Genomic DNA, 23235 nt, shown 5'->3' on the forward strand with positions numbered 1-23235 from the left:
GCAGGAGACTCGGCCAGATGGTCGAGGGCCGCGGCCAAATTTCTTGAAGTGGCACTCAAAAAAGTCACTATTGTCCAAAGTGAAACACAAAGCTCTCCACAAAGCCACCAAAACACACTAACATCAACACTCTAAATTCTTCTCCTCTATCAGTTGTGTCGCTACGTAGCAGGCAAAGGATCTAAACGGAAACCAGCAACCTTTTGTTAAAACCCTTGAGGTTGTAAGCAAAAAAAAAAAAAAAGCAGGAAGATGGGGCAGGAAAATTAAAGGGGGTGCGATGGAGAGGAACTGGTCAGTGATAAAAAAAGGGAAGAGCTCAGGGGAGTGGGATTTTGCACCAAACACTTGAGAACTGGCAATGAACCCTCAGCAGGAAAACCTAACACACCTCCTCTTTCACAACAAGGGAAAGCAACATCACTTAAATCTTTGTTGGACAACACACAGGTAAACACACTTGGGATTCATTCCAAACTGAGCCATCCACTTGATTAACTGCCTGAAGAAACACACCTGCAATACTAATTTGCCTACAAAAGGAAAATTCTCCTTTCCTGGACCCTCTGGATAACTTGACCTTAAACACTCACCTACCCAAAGATTCTTCTGCATGAATGCAAATATTTCAACATGTCTCTTCTTGACCTTCTTACTGTTCACTGTAGCCATCCACGCTCTACCTAAGTGACCTCTCCAAATGTTCAGCTTGCCATGCTCATTAGATCTATCCAGGACATAACTTACATAACTTATAATGTGTCTTCCTTCCTCTCAATACCAGCAATAGAAGCTAATCAGTAACAGGATGAGGAGCCATCATATAGGCACCCACCTACCTCAATCCCTCCTACTCCCAATTGTCCTCAGAAGTAAAGGCCATTTTCCCTACTTCGATCAGCAATCTGCTAAACGTCTAAACACCTCCATTAGACTGGGGTGGTATATTGCCTTTTGTTTCTGACTGATTCCACTGGTTCACAAATAACTCTCCATGTCCTTATAAGTCCACATATCCCTGCACCCTTCATGATCATATTAGGAAACTTTTCTATGCAAAACACCCACTCTAAAAAAAAAAATGAATCACCATCCGAGCTGTGGCATCCTCCATCACCAGCACCTTTGACACTAAGCATACATAGCTACTAGAACCAGCTGTGACAAAATCAAGGGAACCCATCCCTTCTCTCCAAGGGGGAGTCACCCCCATTAAGACTAGGGAGGGTAGACCACTCCACAAGACCCTCACTAAGGTTTTGGACAGGTTGGACCTTACCAGTAGTGACTAAACCTTTGAGGAGGAGGATTCCCCGGGTGTAAGGAGAAACCCTGCAAAGACTGTATTCTTTGCCAACATGGGGGCCATAGAAGTTGTAAAAGTGATAAGGCATTTTTGTTTATCAGACAATACTGATGAACCTTCTCCAGACTCACTGTTTTACACTGAGAAACCCATTATCTCCCGTTGCAGAGATGACTATAAGAAGACCAAAGTCCTCACCTGAGGAGGAACTTCTCTGACATCAATCTAACCAGCATGGGAGGAGACAAGTAGAGTGGATGCTGCCAATAGAGAATGGAATGAAGGCAGACTGGAGGTGGGACCACAGAGCAGACATGGTGGGCCAGGAGCCTGTGAAACATGAGGCCCCAAGAAGGCCATGAGACTGGAAGTACTAACGTGGCAGGTGTAGACGAAGGCCAATGTTATCAGCAGACAGCTCCTCCCTGGCAGAAGACCCACGAGAGAAGAGGTACGCAGGCCACCAAGGAAGAAGGGAGGTTGGTGGTTAAAAGTTATGGGGAATTTGAAACCCTGTGCTATTCACTGGCTACTTAATAAAGTGAGCACGGACCGAAGTGTCGATAGACCTGAAAGCCAAGAAAGGCAAGCTAGCCAGTTCCATAAGGAGGAATAGATACAAACCCTGACACTGGTTTACTATCAAGGCCAAGGGGTTAGAGGACCCATGAATAGCCTACAGAAGGGTCGAGGTGTGATGGTGCACACAATGAATTATACCAATACTGAAGGCTAAGAAAGCCATAACAAGGAACTAAAATGTTTGATGCCCATGGTACCCTGGAGGGTGAATGATCGATTGAGTGAGTTAGGCCTTAGGATACAGCACTGTTGGAGAGGAATAAGTTGAGTTCCACATTAGATACACATATTAAAACCTTTGTTTAAATAAGAAATCCTTTTTTGACCATTTGAAAACCTTATTTTGATCTGAGTTATTTGTTTTGAACACTTCAAAGACGTTCATAATCTGAGTGATTGGTAATCAGGAAAGCCAAGGATATGTTGGATCTTGGAGCTTTGCATTGGGAGCATTTGATTTCCACTTTTGAAAGACATTGTGGTGGCCAAGGCCACGGACCATATCCTGGGACAAAGATTTGATTTGGAGATAGTCTGCTGGAGAGGGGGTCAACTATGAGCTGTTGACAAACTCCAGTGAGGAATACATTTTCTCTGATTGTGTTTCCTTTTTTGTCCAGTGGTAGAACCAGGTTGTTGGATAAGTTAGGAAAGAGGACTGACTGACAGACGGATTAGTTTATGTTGGTAAGAAGGGAACTCCCCTTTAGTAATAGGGCTACCAAGGAATTTTATTTTATTTTTTAATACAAACGTAGAGTTGAAAGATGTCTGGTCTTACTTCTGGTTCACAACACGACACACACCAGATTCCAACCATCAGTATTATAGTGGGACGAATAATATCCAAAGCTCCCTCCTCTCAAGGACAATTAGGTAAAAAATGGAACACTATTGGTCCTTGCCTAACCCTAAAGACTCTGTACCTATCTCCATATCTCTGACATGTCTTAACCATCTCCTCAACCCCATCAACCATATTGTGCGACCAATAATCTTCACATTGTCCGGTTGATGCCCTGTTGCCCGTCATGGGCAATAACCACCAAGCAAGACCGAAACCAATTCAGTGAAACCAACCAAGATTCCCTCACAACGGTTTCCATGTACTGCAAGTTCGACCTTTACTCTTTCACAATCCTGAATGTCTTGGGGAACCATCACCTCCTGCTTCCACCCAATCTCAAACATTCCACCAAGGCTCTTTAATCCTGATACTGGCAGACAACCTCTTCCCACTTATCCCTACTAAGTGCACCCAGAACTTAAAATAGTTATTGTTCTTCTTCCGTGCCCTCATCTACTGTTTAAGGTTCATACACACCCTCATTATTCTGTAATAGGGCATCTGCCAACACATTGGGCCTCATTATACGTTTGCCGGTCCAGAATCAAGGGAGCCGGTAAGCTAAATGGCACCCTTGTTTCCGGACCAGCAAACTACAAGTCTGCCTGCTGGTTCTACAATGCCAGACAGGTCTGACCCGTGTTAGGGAGAATTCTCTCTTTAGGCTGAATTTCCTAACCTGGATTTCTGGAGTTTGTTTTTTTCCTCCTGCCAAGAGTGAGACTCTTTTTCTCCCACTCTTCGACATGATTTATGGTGTTCCTTTGACTGTTAATGTGTTTTATGGGCTATGGGGTCCTTTACTCCATAGGGTCTCATGTGTTTTTTTTATGTGTCTTACACAGCACCCTCCGTGCAGTAACACATGGGTGTCATAGTGACCCCCCACCATAGACTCCATACCCTGGGACTGACTACTGTCTCCCAGGGCATGTAAAGTCACCATTGGCTTTATTAGTCCCAAATTATTAACAGAAACCAGTACAAACCATCATATTGTGGACGTACTGGTCGGGGCAATTCGATTGCCCCGGGGTCTGTTAGTCGAGGGGGCACGTCTCCGTCCCCCCTGATCGAGTTTTGGCTGGTGGCAGTGGAAACTACTTTCTATATTCGACCGCAAATATTTTCCTATGGGATTTTCCCATTGTTCGAGGCTACCAACTTTAATTATTTAATTCTCATAGCCTCAAACATACCGCCGGTTTATTTATTTAATATTAATTCGCCTTTTGGTATTTTTGCCAGGACTCGATTCTAAAATGGTGTATGTGTTCTCTTCTGTGACTCCAACCCAAGTCGAGCCCTTTGTTGCGCGCAGCGGTCATGGTAGGCAGACTTTTGACAAGAGCACCAGCACCATTGGCAATGGTGCCGGTGCTCCCGTGTCCCCACTCCCATAGCATCTAATAGAACTCTATGGGGATTAACCAATATACCGGTGCCTGACTTCCCAGCCGCCAGACTCGAAATTAGCCGGTGGCACCTGGAGGTCACGTGCCAGTAAATTATTCCTGATCTACTGGCAACCCACTGGAAGCACTGGCAGGGTTAATGCCCAACTCAGAATGAGGCCAATTGTCTTTCCTCTTAACAAACTACACCAACATGTTTAACCCTTAAATGGAGGACACCCATCTGTTAATCTTTCTCGAGATGCCATCCAACCATTTTCCCTCAAATACCCATTTCAGTGGCTAATGGTCCGACCGGACAATAGGCAGCCTTCCCTAGATATTAACACAACATTTCTAAATTGCCCACACAAAGGTCAGCACTTTATTTTTGATCACTGAATAACGGAATTCAGCACCCTCAAGTGTCCAGATGTAAAAACAATAATGATTTCCTCCCCATCTTGCAGTTGACACAAGGTTGCACTCAGAACAGTAGCAATGCCATCTATGTACTCTGTTCTACCACACCTGTGGTCAAAGTGGGCCAACACATTAGATCCTAGAATGTCATCTTACATGTTCCTAAATTCCTCTACACATTCTTTCAACTACTCAAAGCTGACATTTTTATATAGACACCACCCCAAGCTATGGGTTTTGACTGCAAAATGTGGTATGAATTTGCACTAAAACTCCAACATGGCCCATACCGACATAAGCTTGTGCTTGAACCCAGGGGTTTGTAACTTCCAGAGCACACCCAATATAACTTTGTTTAACTGTATCCCATTCTGAAGATAAAATGTGATTGAGGTATTGCAGTTAATTTCTCTTGAACGTGCATTTCACATACCATATGTTCTATCCAACCAAACTTAAAACCTTCAATGCGTTATTGAATCTGCCATTATTTTGGTTTTCAACATGGCCAAATATCAACAGGTCATCTTGAGACCATTCAATAACCTCCTAAAGCCAAACAACATAAACATCAGTTTCTGGAGAAAAAAAAAACATTGTCCAAGTGGCATTCATTGACATCTGGACAAGTTATACAACCTAATAAACATGATCATATGCATTTGCATTAAGTGTGTATGCAACATCAATTAGTGGTACACAAAGTCCAGATCGATGGTGGATAACTATTTTGCCTTACACAGTGTATGTAGTAATTCAGCTTTGACTGATAAATGAAAGCCAGATACCTTTCTATCCCATCCTCATTACCAATATTATAAAAGTAGCATATGCAGTGTTAAGGATTTCAATCAGGCGATACACCCTGGTCTCAGCCTAGTATTCAGCGCACAACTGAAATGCTTATTTTATTATGTATATAGGTTCAATATTTGAGAGATACACCACTCATATCACATCCCCTTTTCAAATACCCCGGGTCACAATGGACCAGGAACCAGGCTGGTGGGTAAAGATAATATTTATTTATTTATTTAAAATTCCAGAAAGTCACACATTTTAATATACGGGGCAGCAATCACCAATGAGGTCATAATAACAAATAGGAATGTGAGCAATGCATTTAAATTAACCCTTTAGCAACACAGATAGAAAACACCAAAGAATAGAGATACTTTTGAATCTTGGGAAAGATAGCACTCAAGTTAGGATTTCCCCCTGCAATATTCCTCAACCCACAAATAAGCAATTCTTAATAGATATAAGGAAGCAGCAGGTAATCAGGAATCAGGAAGAAGAAACCAAATTCAAATCCAACTTTCCCTCCCCAAACAAGAGAGAAAAACGGATCTGAAACCCTTACCCTGTTAAAATGACACTCGGAAATGGCTAAATAAAACAATGGATGTGTGCAAAAATCCTTAAATAAGTACAATTCTCTATGGGAGCAAGACTGGAAAGTTATAAGCAATCATAAGCAATAGATTGAGCAAAAGCATACAATTCTAAAATGAAAAGAAGGTTTAAAACAATTGATAGTAAAAATAACACGTTAAATTAACCAAACGGTTTTAGATAAAAAAGGGTGAAATATTGTAAATCTGGATGCGGTTATTGGGTTGGGGTGGGGTGTAGCTATGGATCCTAGGTACAATATGAAAGTGAAATGAGTGAAATGAGTTATGCAAGATCTAGTGAGGTGCATTTTTGGAAAAGGTGCGAAAAAGGAACAGAAATCAATTTTGACAAGGATAGTTTCACTCTACACTAGGGAATTCAGGCTAGGCTACCAGCTTGAGACACAGTAAGCTCTGGAGTTGATCCGTTGAATGAACCGTAGCACCTCCGCGCCCGCCCTCGTGGACCCAGTCTGATTACCCGAGGGAGGATTAAGGGTTTAGGATTTCACAAGACAAATTATTAAGGACTAGCGCAAGGAATCAAAGGCAGGGCTTCAAGAATGATTGTGACCATATTACAGTTATCAGGATAAGGATTGGATGACTTAGATATTGGGATGGAACAAAGCAAGGCAAGGTTTACTATGTTTCTATGGTTCCTATTGATGCTCACAGTCCACTTTTAGTTTGGATTTTGGATGGTCAGCGTTCTGGATCACCACAGAGATCTGGTCTAACACAGGGCAGCCGGACAAACTCAACGGGGCAGAGTTGGCTGGGCAGGGACTGGATACCAAAGGATAGTTCTTCTGGACTGGCAGTTCTGGTTACTGGATCCTATAGGGCATCAGGATAGCAGGATAGCAGGATAGCAGGATAGCAGGATAGCAGTGAGTGGCTGCAAGCCAGGTAAATTCAGAGTGCTTCCCCAAAACACCACAGCACTTCCCTTGGTTATGGAGATTATTTTAGAATGGTGGCCTAGCTGAAGCAGGATTAGCAATTGCTTGGTCTTGTGGTTGGGATCTGGAGTTTAGATGGATAGATGAAAGATGAAGACAGGAACAGACAGGAACATGACGCTGCCGTAGGAATCAGGAATCAGTGTGTGTGTCCTGAGTGTGCTAGTCAGGGGCCCTTATTTATAATGTCAGATGACATCATTACAGTATATGACAGGGGCAGGATTCATTACCCATGCCCCTAACAATAGGATAGGGCAAGGGCATAGTCTCCGTCTTGCTCACAATTGGTTGATTATCAGAAAAATGATGTCATGTTTATGAGGTGATTTTTACTGTATCCAGAAACTCCCACATTTCCTTTACTGAAATTCTGATTTTGCCAAAAACAGATATTTATGCAGTTGCCACCTCTTAGTATATTAGATACGCAGGTTACATATTTTGTGCAGCACAGATTAGTCCAAACCTCCAGTCTGTGCAACCTTGTGTCGAATTTCTGACACATTTTGGTAATTTTGGTAATTTGTTTACACATTAAAGATTTGGCCCACTTTTACACTGTGAAAATTCCACATTTTTACCAATTTTGACAGCTGAGATATGTCTTTTTAAAGTTCTTTATAAAATAGTCTTAAGACAAATGGGGTCATTGTCTGTAATTTTTTTCTTCCCAGCTAACACCAACTGGCAGTTTCTTCCAAGCAGGATGGGGGGCCTTTCTCTTAATTGAAGGTTTTATTGCCCTTCACACTTGACAGGTGACAGTTCCAGGACTGCTATTGTCCCAGCCTGGAGCAAAGATGTATGGCTGATGAGCATGTGAACTGTCATTGTCCTATCCTATTCAAAGTTTTTCCAGCTGGTACTTCGCACCTAAGTGTCTTGGATTTAGGGTGTATTTCCCTTCCTTGGAGGAGTGTCATAGCTGGCAACTGGAATTACAGGTTTCTTAGAGCTTGCAACTCCAGCCTATGTGTTTTTAAACTGTTTAATTTCTTACTTTAATTCGGTTTGCAGCTCCTCAGATTGCCACTGTCTTGGCAGCTGTAGTCATTTTCCTTGCAGCAGGACTCTTATCTAAAGTATAGATACAGTTCTCCTTGCCCTGGCTCAGAGGGTAAAAAGGCTCTTTGAACTGCTGTGCCTAGATACATTTTGTCAAGAAATAAATGCGTGTTTCCTGTGCGAGTGAAAATGAAGTTGCTTTTGATTTCTCTGAGAGTTGCTTTTAACTGGGCCTTTTTACTCACAGTGGTTTCCGAATGACAGATGAAATTGGCATCAAAGCAGCATTTTGAAAGGGTGAAAACGGTTTCATTTTGAAGGGATTTTGGCTTCTGCAGCAATGGCAGGCTTTCCTTTTCACTTGATTCCAAATATGTTTCAGAACACACTGGCCTATTTTTCAGTGTGTCCCTTTGTTCCATTTTGCCCAAAGTGTGTGAGGAAAAATGATGCAGCCATTTTTCTGTTGTTGCTGCCAAAAGCAGTTTTGAGGTCCTGGTGCGCACAGGAGCCAGCACAGCCAGGTTACTGTTTCTTGCGCACAGGCAGCTCAGTGATGTAAGGCAATGCTGTTGAGTGGGTCAATATATCCCACAGCAGACACTGGTAGTTCAGTTATGTAAACTGTATTCAATAAGTAAAAAGGTACAGGGAATGAGGCCACCCAATCTCACATCCTTCCAGGACGGACACCCACCACTAACTCCCTTTGTCATGGCAGATGTTAATGGTCCGTTTGCAATTGCACTAAGCATTGTGTAACTTTTTCCTTAGAAATAAAACATGAAACCACAAGGCAATGTGCCAGTCAGAGTAAAGACAAGTCATGCATATTAAGTTCTTTCACATGCATCTCTAGTTTTGTTTATTTGGGAACATATTCTGATAATGTCTTAAACCTATGCACTGCTGAAAGACTAACCAGCACAAATTATCAACATTCAACAAAAACATATTGTTCCATTGATAGCTGGCCCCATTTAAAACACATTTCATTGACTTGAGGAATTCTGCTCAGAAGTAAATCAAGCATGGCTTTCGTTCTATCACAAGTTCATGATCAATGACCACTTATTCTGAGACCATTAGAAGCAGTACTAATCTGTTATTAATTTTATGGAGTGTATGTCATACAGTTATATGGATTGCTCCCACTCTAGCATATGTCCTATTAAGTGGATCAGGCTTATGATGAGTTGGTTATCGTTCATAGTTATGATAGTGCCCATTGTTTATTCTCTGGTGCCATTTGTGGCTGCAGTATCTGAGATGTTAAAGATTCTACGTACAATATTATTAGTATGTGTAACCAAGGTTGACAATATCAGATCAGTAATATATTGTACAAAGTACACGGTGGTGCATGCATGACAGTGGATGAAATGGAATTTAGTGGTTAAAGTGTCAGTAAGCGGGAGCTCGCAGGTGAGAAACTGCAAGGATGGGAACATGGTGCATCTCTGCAGGGTACAGGACCATGAGTTTTTGTGAATGACTTTAAGTCCCTCATTGATTCTTCCCACTCTTTCCACAGTCTGGACAGTCTATCTTATTGGAATGAAGATGTTGCGGACGTGCAAGGATAAAAGGGTGAACCAGGATGTTTTATTATCAATGGCTTTGAGGTTACACAGGGAACAATTTATTCTAATGAGTTGAGTGCGGAAAAGGTAAGATCTAAGCAATCATTGTACAAGGGATTAGTGTTGGGTTGGGTTATCTTGCATTGCTATTCAGGGACACTTAGCAAGCATTTCTTGTCAGACAATATATTTACAATTTAGTTTGCTGCTGTGGTATAGGGCCACCATCAACCTGCTGCAGGATCTGCCCCTGATATACTGTGCATCATGAAGCTGATTATTCTTAAATTCTTGAAGTGCAGGCATGGTTAGGGTTGCATCACTTGACAATTATGTTGTTTTTGCAGTGTGGGAGTTGATGATAACTGCAAATATATTTGTTGGGTAGAATTATTAACTTCAAGTGTTCTGGAGTAAGCATGAATAAAAATCAACACACTACTCAAGCTAAGGATAGAAATCAGAAACGAGAAACATCATTTTAAAGTAGAAACATATTGTTTTTTTTCTTCCCATATCAGCCCAAAAGTAGAGTTGATGCATTATGTCACAGGGTTCAGCCAGGCACATGAGTAACTGGCCCAGGAATATTAATAGTCAAGGAATTAAAAGGAGAAGTCAATTTGACAGGCAAGAGTGTTGCTATGCATGTTATCAACATTAGAGAATACATGTTGAATGTCTATGAAAGTGCAAAGTATAGTATTCACAAACTTATATACCCAGACACACCACATATAAGTGAGGCAAAACCAAATGAGACCTTTTTACAAGGAATCATAATTAGAATCTTTAATGGAAGCAGAAGAAAAAGATTCACTGATTGAAACCTCACAATTGATAGCTATTGAAAAATGTCTAGTGGTACCAGTAACTGTGGACAGATATCCATAAGCATACAGGAACATATGTTCTGATATGTATAAACAAGAACATTGTTGCTAATCACCAATTTAGTCTGAAAGGGGAATGCACAATGAAGTTAACATGTTGAGAAAGAAAAAAATAACTTGCAGAAATGGCCAACATGAGAATATGTGCATACACAAAATATGTGTTGCAGTGCTACTGATGACATTACATGTTCTTTCCTGTGTTTTGTTTTACTTTAATTTTGTATGAAATTGGTTAGCCGGCTGATCACCAGAATGTAACTGAGATCATGGAGCACTTTTACATGGATGAATCAGCTGCCTATATGTCAAGTATGGTTGTATTTATTTTGGCAAACCTATGAACCATCGTATGGTTTGCCGAGTTCAGTGTTTGGTTTTTAGTAGTTCAAAATAAGAACGTATGAAGATATATGTTTTAATCAGTAAAACACATTCTAAGTTATTGTTGGGTTGTTGAAAAGGGTTTAGGTTTAGGTCTATTGGTAAGTAGAGCTAACAATGTCTGTGCAGTTTATAATCAGTTAGATTAATAACATGGTTTTGCACAGTTTGTCCATTTTACAGTCAGTTAAAGGTTCTAATAATCTACAGAGCTGATGTCCAAAAAGTACAGTTTTGTAAATCCTTTATCAACTTTTACAGAATGTTAAAAAGTAGGTCATGCAAAGTGTGTAATCCTTTCCAACTGCTAAAATTAATTTTTGTAATTGTTTTGAACTAATCTAGTTGCTTATTCCATCTAGAAGTACGATCTTAAAGGAGGTATGGAAACATTTCATCATTTTGAAGAGTCTTACATTTTTTGATTCAGTGCACTGTGCTGAAAAGCTTCTAAATGAGGTTTATTACTAACATGTACTCATTTCTTTTTAAAGCACACACTATTTTGCATCTTTGTAAGACAATTCAAAATGAGCACAAGGTAAGAATGGTTTCACAAATGAATCACACTTGAAATATGTTCAATCTTATTTTCATTTCATAAAAGAAGTAAAAAAAAAAAAAGATTTAGAACTTTGTAAACATTCACCATTCCTACCCCTGTTCATTTTTGGGGCAGAATATGTGTCCAAGTCGAATTTATTTATGAAATGTTTCTATACTTTTTTTTTTTTTAAACATAGTATTGTGAACAATATTCTACACTAATCGGTGATCAATAGTGAACAATGGTGGACATAAGTTAAAATGAATACCTCAAAAACTTCCATAAACAATATTACCTGCAATATCAGTATATTAGTCAGTTCAGAACTTATCTCAATCCAATGTTATAAAGGTAGCCAATGTTATAAAGGTAGAAATAACTTACAGCAACTAGAGTCTTTTGCGATGTAGGTAATGAATACATGTTTTTACACAATGTGAAACCTATAAACCTATAGTTTTCACATTTACTACAACATGCATTGAACTATGCGAGCTCCAGCAACATTGATTGCTTGCCAGTAAAAAAAAACGCACCACAAATCTTGGCATGCCATTGCTTGGATTTTGCTGATCCATAGTACTACTTAGACAGTACTTTGCCAACTTTGTTCAAGAATGTTCTGACTGCCAAGCGGTGTCATATGTGTTCCTAGAAGCGTGGTCTAAAATGGAAACTCTCCAGCCCTCTGGCCTCGTCTTCCCCTCATTCAATTTCAAGCAAATGATATCGACAGAACAATCAAGATTCAGTAAACATCTGGGAGTTAATGAGAGAGAAGGAAATAGTTTATGTATTCCACTTACTTGCACTATCATCTAATAGTTCAATTTACCCATATAATAAATACATTTACAATTAACACTTTACACATCTATCAGGTATATCAGTTATCTAAATCTTTCTGCAATTGTACCATGACTAGTATGGGGGTAATTTACACATTTGTATAAACTGAGAAATAATGACTCTCATTTGTTACCTGAATCCAGGGCCACTTGTCATTTTCAGCTGCTGACCAAGCATTCACAAGCCCCTTCTTATTGAGCCGTGCATAGTATGGGTACCATTTCTGTAACCCAAAAAGTGCTCGATGGGTGGATGACGCAGTGATTTGTTGGTTTGATATAATTCCACCTTCCACTCCCAGAGCCCCTGAACATCCTAGGAGCAAAGAAAGAATCACATCTTGAATAAATAACTGTTTTCAAGAGCAACAAAAATGATGATATTTAATTTAATAGGCTTTCTATTTATTTGAAGATAATACTTAGGTTTAGAATGTCTTAGATTTCTCATATAGACACATTAGCAAGTTGTGATTGCAATGTTATTGTGCAGGTCATCAATCATGCTTTATAACATGTCTATTACTGTCAAATATAATTGTGTTAGAATGTTGTAGTAATATGCCAAAAAATACAATACACACATCGTACATTATTGATCTCATAGCATAAGAATACAATACATACTGCACAGAAAAGATCTTGGGCCCGATTAATGGAATTATCTTCATGGAAAATAGGGTACTTGTGCGCACAACTGCACGCAAATCCACCTTCGTCGATTCATGTAATCAAATGCACTGTACTTTTCTTGGAGTTGCATTGAGTTTGCGCTGGCATTGCAGTCCCTTGCACGCCCACCATTGCACGGCATGAGATGTATTCATGGATTTGATCACGTAACCTCTTGCCGGAAAATGGCCACGCAAGTCCTAGAGACATTCTGCCACCTGAAGGCAGGTATAAGTACACTTGCATGTAGGATTTGCAGCACAGAGTTGGAGTTTCATGTCGGATTTTGTGGTGCGTGTGCTCAACTGTGGGTCTGATGTAATTTAGAGGTGCACGTAAGCAATGTAGCAGGGTGGCGGAATGGTTAACGGGAGTTCATACACAGATTTTCTTAGTTTAAACTGAGTTACTATTTTTCATACGCAGGTTGTCGGTATGCCGGAACAGTTACGTGGAACCCTGCGCATTTTCCCCAAGATGCAGGTCTGCTTACAGGAGACCCCACAAACTGTTCAAAGGGTGCATGTATTTGCGCCTGGGGAGCAAAGGTAGCTGATCTGGCAGTGTTGGCTTTGCATGTGGGCGTGTTGGGGGCGTTCTGGCCACGACTTGGGAATACGGTTACTTTACACAAACAATTCCATGAATACGCTGGTGTTTTACTTTAAATACTGCACACAGGCTTGCGCATTGACCTTCTGAGCGTGTGGCCCTTGTGGCATTTCTGCGCACATTTCCATGAATCGGGCCCCTTGTTTCCATCATAGGCATGTCTTTCTTTTTCATGTAATTTATGTACACCAAAAAATGGCACATGCATAGCCAGTTCAGATATTCAAATTGGAAAACTGTTAAAATTGTAAAAATCCATCTGCAGCATTATTGTTCAATAAGTCTATATATATATATATATATATATATATATATATATATATATATATATATATATATATATATATATATATATATATATATATATATATATATATATAATGATCCAGGGAATGCTGCTGGATGGCCACCACAAGTAGAGGTGCACTCATCCACATCGCCAAAAAAACATAAAAGAATCAGAATCCAGTGTCCACAGCAATGAAAAAATATGTAGATTATTTGTGCATCATGCACATATTAAAACACCATGAGAAATCCCAAAGTGCAAGATGGCGAAAAAATTTGGTAGCATAACGTATCGCTACTAACTTGGAGCTTTTTCACACAAAATGCAGGCACCCAATCAGTGAATATGTAGGAGGGACGTGTAAGGAACAGCTGAAAACCCCGACACAAAGGAGGGACTAATTCCCGACATGTATGCTTGTGGCCATATTGAGTTCCACTGATCCAAAGCATAACAAGATATAGATTCACAGTGTATAGACTGTTATATATTGCTGTACATAATTCAAGTGATGTATATGAGTGGAGATTAATTAACCCCTCTCTCGGACAATTCTGCTCAGTGGTGTAAATTACCTGTGATGCAGGTCTATATATGGCCACCTTCGTATGAGAAGGGGCCATATGCCCGTATATTGACAGTGTGACCAATAACATGAATAGAATGCTGTGACTTACTTGAAGTAAGATGGCTGAAAAATACAAGAGTAACATATGCGCTACAATGGGATAAAGACAGAATGCGCTGTTTAGGCACATGTAATAAAGTAAGAACGTTAATACCGGATAAGATGGATAAGGGAAACGAAGTGCCGGTGTATGGAAACATGGACTTGTGTCACAGTGAATGGACTTATGATACTATAAAGTAGATGTGATGGGTGGAATGTCAAAGCTTAATTAACCTAATCTCACAGTAAGGCAATCAATTACATGCTGGGCTGCAGCTTGCATCCCATGCTCCGTGTAACGTGCCAATGCCAAGCACATATAGCAACAGAATAATACTATTGTGTGATATGCCACACTACTCCTGCACATAGTGTGAGACTAACAAGCAGAGTGTAATGCATCTGCCTTCAATTTATCAAAAATGGGAATTAAAACACATGTCAAACATTGATTTGGTCATGAATATTCTACAACTCTTGGTATGTAGCCAGAAATGAAGTGCAAGCTGCAGTGCAAGTCCATATCACTTAACCTTCTTCTAGCTGATAATTCAAATGTCAAAGGTTAAAAAACAATACATGGTGAACATTTGGAATTCATATAAAGGTAAAACATATATTATTCTGCTCCAGCCGCAGACTAAAAGAACAGAGTGCAATTTATCTCAATCTTAGTTTCCTAATGAGTGATTGACATAAGAACCCCATCTCTATGTAATAAAAGAATCATTAAACTGTAACTCCACATAAAGTGCACAGTGTAAAGTGCTAGTGCATTCCAATGTTGAATACATAATTTCCACAAGAGTATAGCCGGCTGAACCCTAAATGCAAGGGCATATTATAGTACAACTCCATATAAAGTGCTAGATATAAAGTGCTAATGAATTCCAAAAGGGATTACTGTACCCAATAATGATTATCCGGCGAGGTTTAATATCTGAAACCCACATTCTAAAGGGCTAGTGCATTCCAATGTTAAATAAATGTTTTCCACAAAATATAGCTGATTCAACCCTAAATGTAACATCCTACTACAGTACAATACCATATAAAGTGCTAAATAAAAAGTGCTAATGTATTCCAAAATTGATTACTGTATACAATAAGGGTGCATCTAACGAGGATTCATATCTAAATCCCACATTAGAGCTCAGCTGTTTAATGACAAGTCCTCCTTAAACAAATTGAACAGAATATGATATGGCATGGCATTTATAATGCACATGTACACAAGTGTTTCTGGGCACCACAAGACAAGGGAGGAAAGACAGGGAGGACAAGACAAACTATTCTACTAGGCCTTGTGTAATTTGGATCGTGCAAGTTCAACAAGAGAATAAGCAAAGGGAAGGAAAGGGGGAAGCGCAAGGGAGAGGAAAGGGAGAAGTACGATCAGGGCAGCAGGGCTCGGAGTAAGTGCAGCCAGGGCGGTGTGGCTCTAGGTAAGTGCAAGGAGGCAGGGCCGCTGTAGGTGTTACAGTTACAGCCTCTAAGTGTGTGGTAGGTGAGGAGGCAGTCAAGGAAGACTGGTCAAGGAAGGAGCCTGGTACCCAGTGAGACTCTGGGAGAACCAAGCAACCAGTTGGTGCAGCAGATAGGTAAGTTAGCAAAGGAGCGAGAGAGAGAGAAGGCAGAGTAGAAAAGGAGGGTGTTGAGCTTCTTCTCTAACTTCAGGTGATTCAGCTCAAGTCTGAGAAGGGCAGGATGGCCATTCCAGAGGGAGGCACCTGCAGAGTAGAGACATCTACCCCCCACTCCCTGCCTGGAGAAGTGTCAGATCCTCAGAGAGTTGGAGGTAGCAGAGCAAATGGTTCTAGAAGGAATGTATTTCAGAAGAGAGAGTTAGATGTAGTGTGGTCACCGGCCACAGAATGCCTTGTGGACGATGCAGAGGTCTTGAACTAGATGCTTGCAGCCACTGGGAGCCAGTAGAGATATTTCACGGCTAGAGAGATATGGTCCCTGAGCTTGAGGCCAAGGATACATCTTGCAGTCCTGTTCTGGATTAGTTGCAGAGGGCGGAGAGTAAAGGAAAGCAGATTGAGAAAGAGGTTGTTGTAATAGTACACACTAGAGAGAACCAGGGCTCCTGAGACAGTGAACTTCTGGGGGAAAAGTCAGAAAAGCAAGAATACCTCTGAGGAGGTGCACATGGAAGTGGGCCTTCTCAGCAAGGTCTGTGATGTGAGGAGAGAAGGAGAGAGTTTAGTCGAAGATGACACTAAGGTATTTTACCTCACAAGAAGGCAAAGGAAGAAGGCCCAAGGATGACTGCCAAAGTGAGAGAGGGAAAGCAGGATCAGGGGTCACTGAAAAGGATCTCCATCTTACTTGCATTAAGGCAAAGATCGTTGGAGGCACACCAATCCTGAATCATGGATAGACCATCAGAAATGAGCGAGAGAGGAGAGGAGGCTGATGGAAGCCAGAATGAGAGATATGTATCATCCACATACCACTGAGAGTTAGAAGAGAAGGTGCAGATCAGGTTGGCCAAAGGGGCTAGATAGACATTGAAAAGCCAGGGGGAGAGGAGTGAGCCCTGGAGACACCACATATGGAGAGCGAGGTGGTGGAGAGAAAGGACCCAAGTTGCACCTGGGAGGGACAGTCCAGGAGAAAAGAGTTCAGCCATGCCAGGGCCTGATCTGTGATGCCCAGGTTCACACAGAGTCTGTTGATCAAGGTGGCGTGATTGACTATTTTGAAAGCAGAGGAAAGGTCAAGGAGGATGAGGACAGAGGGAAAGCTGGAGTCACGATTAGGGAGCAAATCTCACAGGTGTTCAGGAGAGCAGATTCCATGCCTCTGGGTGCCCTGAAGCCAGACTGATGGACATGGAGGTAGCCAACAGATTCAGTGTGGAGGGTAAGCTGGGAGATGGGCAGTTGTTCCAGTAGCTTGCCTAGGAAAGGAGTGATGGAAATCGTGCAATATGTAAATATTTGTTTTATTTAAATGTTAACATGTTCATCACTTACAAAGTAAACGCAGAAAGAAATATACATCTATGTACATGTTTTCAAGCAAGTGTTGAATGGTAAAACGTCATTTCTTTTCTATGCCTATATACATTTAGAGTAATAATCCATTTTTTGTAATACCATGTATTGAAATTTTACAAATAAATCATAATACATGGTTGTTCATTGTTTTAAAGCCCTTCTCATGTAATTTAGAAAATAACATGATTTTTCTTGAAATAAAAGAAATGAGTGTTTACATATGTTTATTTCAAAATGTAGTACATATTTAGGGTTCAACATGTGTCTCTTTCTATTTATTTGAACTATTTCTTTTTAGAAATGTATAAACAAGCCCCTTGTTGTATAACCAGTCTCTTGGTGACTGTTGTGATACAACGCACAACCCCAACTAATTGCATTTAAGCAGCACAGTAAAGGGAAAAAAATGCCTGCATACAAGAATAACATATGCCGAGGTACTTTGCCCCATAGCAAAAATCAAAAGCTGACACCCATGTATATACGCACAAGTGAACATATATCTTAAAGTGAAACTAGTTCAATTGACCTTCCACTTAGAAGAGAGTGTGCAAGACAAAGCATTAGACTTTTTTTTAAGTAATGAACTCCAGAAAAATAACCTCTGAGAGGAAATGTTCCAATAAATATGCTGCCACTGTATAAAAGGTGCTCAATTTATAAACCCAGCAATCTGTCGTGAAATATTCCATGGAAAACAAAATCCCAATATGAAACAAGTGCTTGTGTTTTTTTTAGGAACTGGGAAGATGGCAACGCGAGTAAAATCCTGTTAGCCAAATAATTGATCAAGCATGTCACCCTCCATAATATCCAAGGAGTTGCATCCACCCTCTGTAAAAAAAAGTTACGCTCTTCACCCACATCTGCCCTTTACTTGTGCCCTGAAAAGCAGCCACAATCAGAGGAAAGTAACTGCAACAGTGTCCAGGATTGCAAACTCTATTGCCACATCTTGGGGAAATGCTCATGACTCCTTCTCATCATTTCCCCTCTTCACCCCATATGGCTTTCAACAATACTCTTCTTTACAAAGATATCCCCCCACCCATGTTGACTGGCAGACTACAAATACCAGAATTCAATTCAGCAAAAGGCAAACAAAATGGTATCTGAGTGTAATACTTTCAAGGACTGACAGTAGCATGGTTTACAACAAAATAATGTGGATACTGTGTGTTTTCTTAGTGTGCAATGAGATATTTAAACCTAAGAAAACACACAGCTTCCTGGACTGTGGACTGTTTCCCATCCATGCATTAAGTGGGACTGACCCTTCTTAAATTCAAAGCGAGGAGGTAACTGACCCCCGCTGGCCATGTTGGTCTAATTGGTCTTGTAAATTGGGCTCATTTACTAGGAAACATGGCCTGGGTGGGCTGGCCCTGTCCTCAATTTGTAGCTAAGCAGGGTTGGGAACTCATAATGTTTTTAGGCAATGCGCAGTGAGATTAAATTATTTACCAAGGGTCACACACTTTGGTTAAGCAGCATGTGACTTGCCCCTTGTTTTATGGCCAGCCTCTTGGTGACGGTTGTGATACATCGCACAACCCCATCTAAACGCATTTAAGTTTAAGTAGCACGGAAAAGTTAAAAGAAGTGACCGGCTGCAGGAATAACATATGCCCAGGTACATTTGCCCTGATAACGAAAATCAAAAGCTGGCACCAATGAAAATACGCACAGTAAGTGAACGTATATCTTAAAGTGAAATATACAAATGTAGTTCAATCGACCTTCCACTTAAAAAAAAATATATATCATTACACTTGTAAAAACGTAATGAACACCAGAAAAATAACATGAGTGAGGAAATGCTCCAATATGTGCTGCTAAATTATAAATGGTGCTCACCTTTTAAATCCAGACATATTCCCTGGAAAACAAAATCCCAATAGGAAACAAGTGCTTGTGGTCTTGTGGCTAAGCATCTGCACTGGGAACATGACAAACTGAGTAAAATCCTGGCAGCCAAATACTTGAGCAAGCTTGCCAACCTGAAAAAAACAAAAGGTTCTGCCAGTCCTCTGAAAATAAGTTACACTGTCCACCCAAGTGTCCTTTACTTGTGCCCTGCAGCCACAATCAGGGGAAAGTAACTGCACCAGTGTCCAAGATTGCAACATTTGTGGTTGTCAGCAGTAATTCCTCCACCAATGAAGTCCACTTGTAATGTGGATGTAATTCAGCTGGACACCACAGCATTAATGGAAATTCCATCTGCCAGATTTACAGCTTGTTTTGCCACCCAACTCATATTGAGGGTCCTAATATTAATTAATGTATTTAAAAATTAGACACATTGGGTTCAGCAATACGTTCTAAAACACACATTAAAGGTATGAAAGATGTGTAGTGAAGCTCCACCCAAAAATCAAAGTAACACCAATAATAAGCCCACAGAAAACACAGCATACAAATGTGCACATGTATGACAAATAGGCTCTATTCTTCGAAAGATTCAGCATACATGTACTGCATTGTAATGTGGTAGCAGACACACTATATCATTTGTTTTTGGCAGGAACATAGTAACACTGATGGTAAGGTGGGACAGGGATATAAAGGGTAAATGGGTCTGACTGTTATGGGTGTCATCACGTCGTTCAGTGATTTGGAGCTAAGGATACCTCAATGAGACTACTGACTTGCCTCCCTCTGCTGGGAATGCGAAAACAGCAATGTGTCCTACCTCAGTTAAAAGAATACTGCCACTGTACCCCATCAGGCCTGCCAGCCACCTACAAGTCACTTTGGGCCTCATTACGACCCTGGCGGAGAACCATGGTGCAATTTGCACCATGGTCCATGGCGCAAAGCTGCCAACTCCGCCATGGGGGTTGGCGGACTTACCGCCCCATTCCGACCTTGGCGGGGCGGTAAGTCCCCAATCCCCATTTACCCTTCCCCATTCCCATTTTTGCCCCATAGGGTATAATGGGAGTGGGGAAGGCGTTAATTACGCCACCGTAAATTACGATGGCGTAATTAACAACAAGTCCCGTAGCGCCATGGATTTTTCCGCCTGCAAAAAGCAGGCGTAAAAATCACCATGGCGCTACGGGAACTCGTAGTCAGGCGGAAAGGTACGCCATGCTTTACGCCGGCGTAAACCCCTTTCCGCCAGGGTCGTAATGAGGGCCTTTGTGTTAAATAAATCGATGGGGGCAAGCAGAGGTCCAGTCGGATTCCACAATTTTGATTTTGGCACTAACTCCTTTTCGGAGAAAATGTCCGGCCTGACACACAGCAGCAACCTGGTTGGCCATGGATAGAGAAGCCAAATGAATAACACCCAGGTTTTTACAGTAAAATAAATAAATAAATAAAAAATGTTCCCAGGCAAAACAAAGGTCTGACTCTTTTAGTTGTTTGTGATTTCACCACTTTTTGCAAAATAAACACGATCCATTGGTATTTCGTTTTTTTTTTGTAAAATCAAGGAAAAGTAGTTAGCGCCAAAAATGTTTGTAAAATCTAGGAAAAGACCCAAAATGAGGACATCACCCGGAATCGTTTTTCTTGAGGGTCCATAGAAGGCTAACATGTGGGATATCTTGCCTTTAATAGCTGTCACTTTGTGTTGTGGCGATGTACACCATTTGTATTACTGGTAAATCAGTATTGGTAATATGTCATAAGAAAATCCTATGAAGTCTCAAAACGCAGGAGCCCAGAGTATTATCCTTGACTACGGAAACAGTGCCATCTTCTCATTCTAATCCCTCGTTATGAACACGTTGTAAAATGGAAGCCTGCCTGATGGAAATCACACACACGCACTTCCCCCAGATCCGAGCGTCGCACGAGGGAACACTGAACAGCCAGTGATGATGCGAGGTCAGACCCCGCCGGGCTGTCAAGGGTGTCTCTGAATTAGCCAGGGGTGTACGTTTAAATTTAAAAAGCTGTCCTGAAGGTGGAGTGAGGTGGCACAGGGCATCTGGGTCAGCATATGAGAACAGCCGGCTCCTCGTTTAATTACACAGAGAATACCATCTATGATAATGCTTCGCTATCTAAATTATTCACATAACTTTGCCTTAAGCACAACAGTGGAAGAAAGGCTTCACTGAAAACGTCATGTTCGCCGGCAAAATGAGTCATGTTTTAAACTGTAGCCGCGCGGATGTGGAGTCATGTAATTCGTTGTCTTATTTTTACACCGCTTAATGCCTTGAAGTTCCAGGATGAGCTTGCTGTGTTTGCAAGTGACACCGCAATTATGGCATGCACAGTTGCAACGAAGGCATTGCAAAATCCAGACACACATTTGGCTAGATTCAAGCCTACCCCCGAAACTGGAGCGCCCCAAATCCTGACAGGAAACCCAGGGTGTGGTCATCTGCACAATGCGGCTATTCAGCCTCTCCTATATCACCCTGTGGGCCTGATTCATAGAAGTGTTTTATAATGGTGCAATCCCATTGAAAAATGCTCTGTGAATCAGGCCCTATGTGTTGTGGAGCTGTCTTTTAAGGGACTTCTCGTTTACTTTTCTTTCACATTATTAATCTTCAGAAACAGATCCTTGCACGAGAATTAGCCTAGGAATAATAATAACAGCTGGCTACTGCACGTGACTGCCATACAACTTGGCACAGACCAGAATCGCTTTTGCAAACTGGACCCTAAGTTCGGTCTCTCGTTCTACAGTTTATGAACAAGTTGTACTCCCCAACTCACAGGCGGTTTGTTTTACAATGTTAGCAGCCATGAGCAGCTCTAAGTGATTCTTCCATAGTTAGGAAACACTGGTAATTGTTCACAATTCTCGCTAAACCGGTAACAAAAACTACTCTCTAATGTTGACAACCGACACGAGACGCAACAGGGTACAGAACTTGCAGGTGGGATTTAACCCATGACATATAATTCCCTCACAAACACGGACAGAGAATATTATTAATGGAAGATAAAGCTATGCCCTGATTTGAAAAAGGCACAATAACGTGCCGAAACATGTGTCATCAAAAAGGGCCAACAATAAAGAACTCAAATACAGAATTTGATTTTTGAAGTATATTTAATTGGTTCACAATTCTCAACAAAGCTTTTTTTGTGGCGCATTGCTTTGTGTGGAAAAAAAACCTATTCTGGTTAAAAATGTGTTTACTGTTCTAGTCAGATGAGAATAACAGCTTAGTGTTAAGAAAAATGCTCTTGCAGCAGTGATGTTTGAATCAGGCCAGCTCATATTTGTGGCCACTAGTATTGAAACTCAGACAGAAATCTTCCCGGTGCAACAGAGTCGTGGCAGCATATAGTCATTTATACATAATCACACACATTGATTAAATGATGAATTTGAGGTTATAAGTTATTCATCAATAGAGGCAGAATGTACTTTAAGGTGTGGAAAAAAGTGATTGGATTATGTTTGCGTTGTCAACACAATCATGTCTTTATTCTTTTTTGCTTCTACAGCACCAAGTGACATGATGACAAATACATTGAACCATGTGCAGAAGAAAAAAAGAGCAACAGACAGGCGACATATCATTCATGGGCCTAACACATGGAGACACTGAGCCACATGCAGTAAACATATGAAGCTGTGTTGAGGAGACATAGGTCTGCTTTGACACACAGGAAGTGAGAAATGTTATTTCTTGGCCCTCTTCTTTCCTTCCCTGTTCGGTCCTTACCATTGCCCTAATTCTGTTGTTGGCAGTATTCTGGCAGTAAATCCACCAGAATACTGCTAAACGGAATCATCGTTACTGCCACTTGGTCTGGTGGATTTATGGCCAGATTACAAGTGGTGGTAGGAGGATTTCAGCTGAATTACCACTGACGGTTAG

The 23235-nt window shown here is 41.0% G+C and overlaps 1 protein-coding gene across 2 annotated transcripts in view; it reads right to left on the bottom strand.

Moving 5' to 3' along the window:
• Window positions 1–23235, bottom strand: part of EDIL3 (EGF like repeats and discoidin domains 3) — a 1821558-nt gene that overhangs the window by 667009 nt on the left and 1131314 nt on the right. For both annotated transcript variants that reach the window (XM_069627581.1, XM_069627580.1), the window contains one exon: window positions 12312–12493. In XM_069627581.1, the coding sequence (XP_069483682.1) occupies window positions 12312–12493 (182 nt within the window). The remainder of the gene's footprint in view (window positions 1–12311; window positions 12494–23235) is intronic.

The sequence above is a fragment of the Ambystoma mexicanum genome, chromosome 6p (genome assembly GCF_040938575.1).
Source record: "Ambystoma mexicanum isolate Mex_15411 chromosome 6p, UKY_AmexF1_1, whole genome shotgun sequence".
Classification (NCBI taxonomy): Eukaryota; Metazoa; Chordata; class Amphibia; order Caudata; family Ambystomatidae; genus Ambystoma; species Ambystoma mexicanum.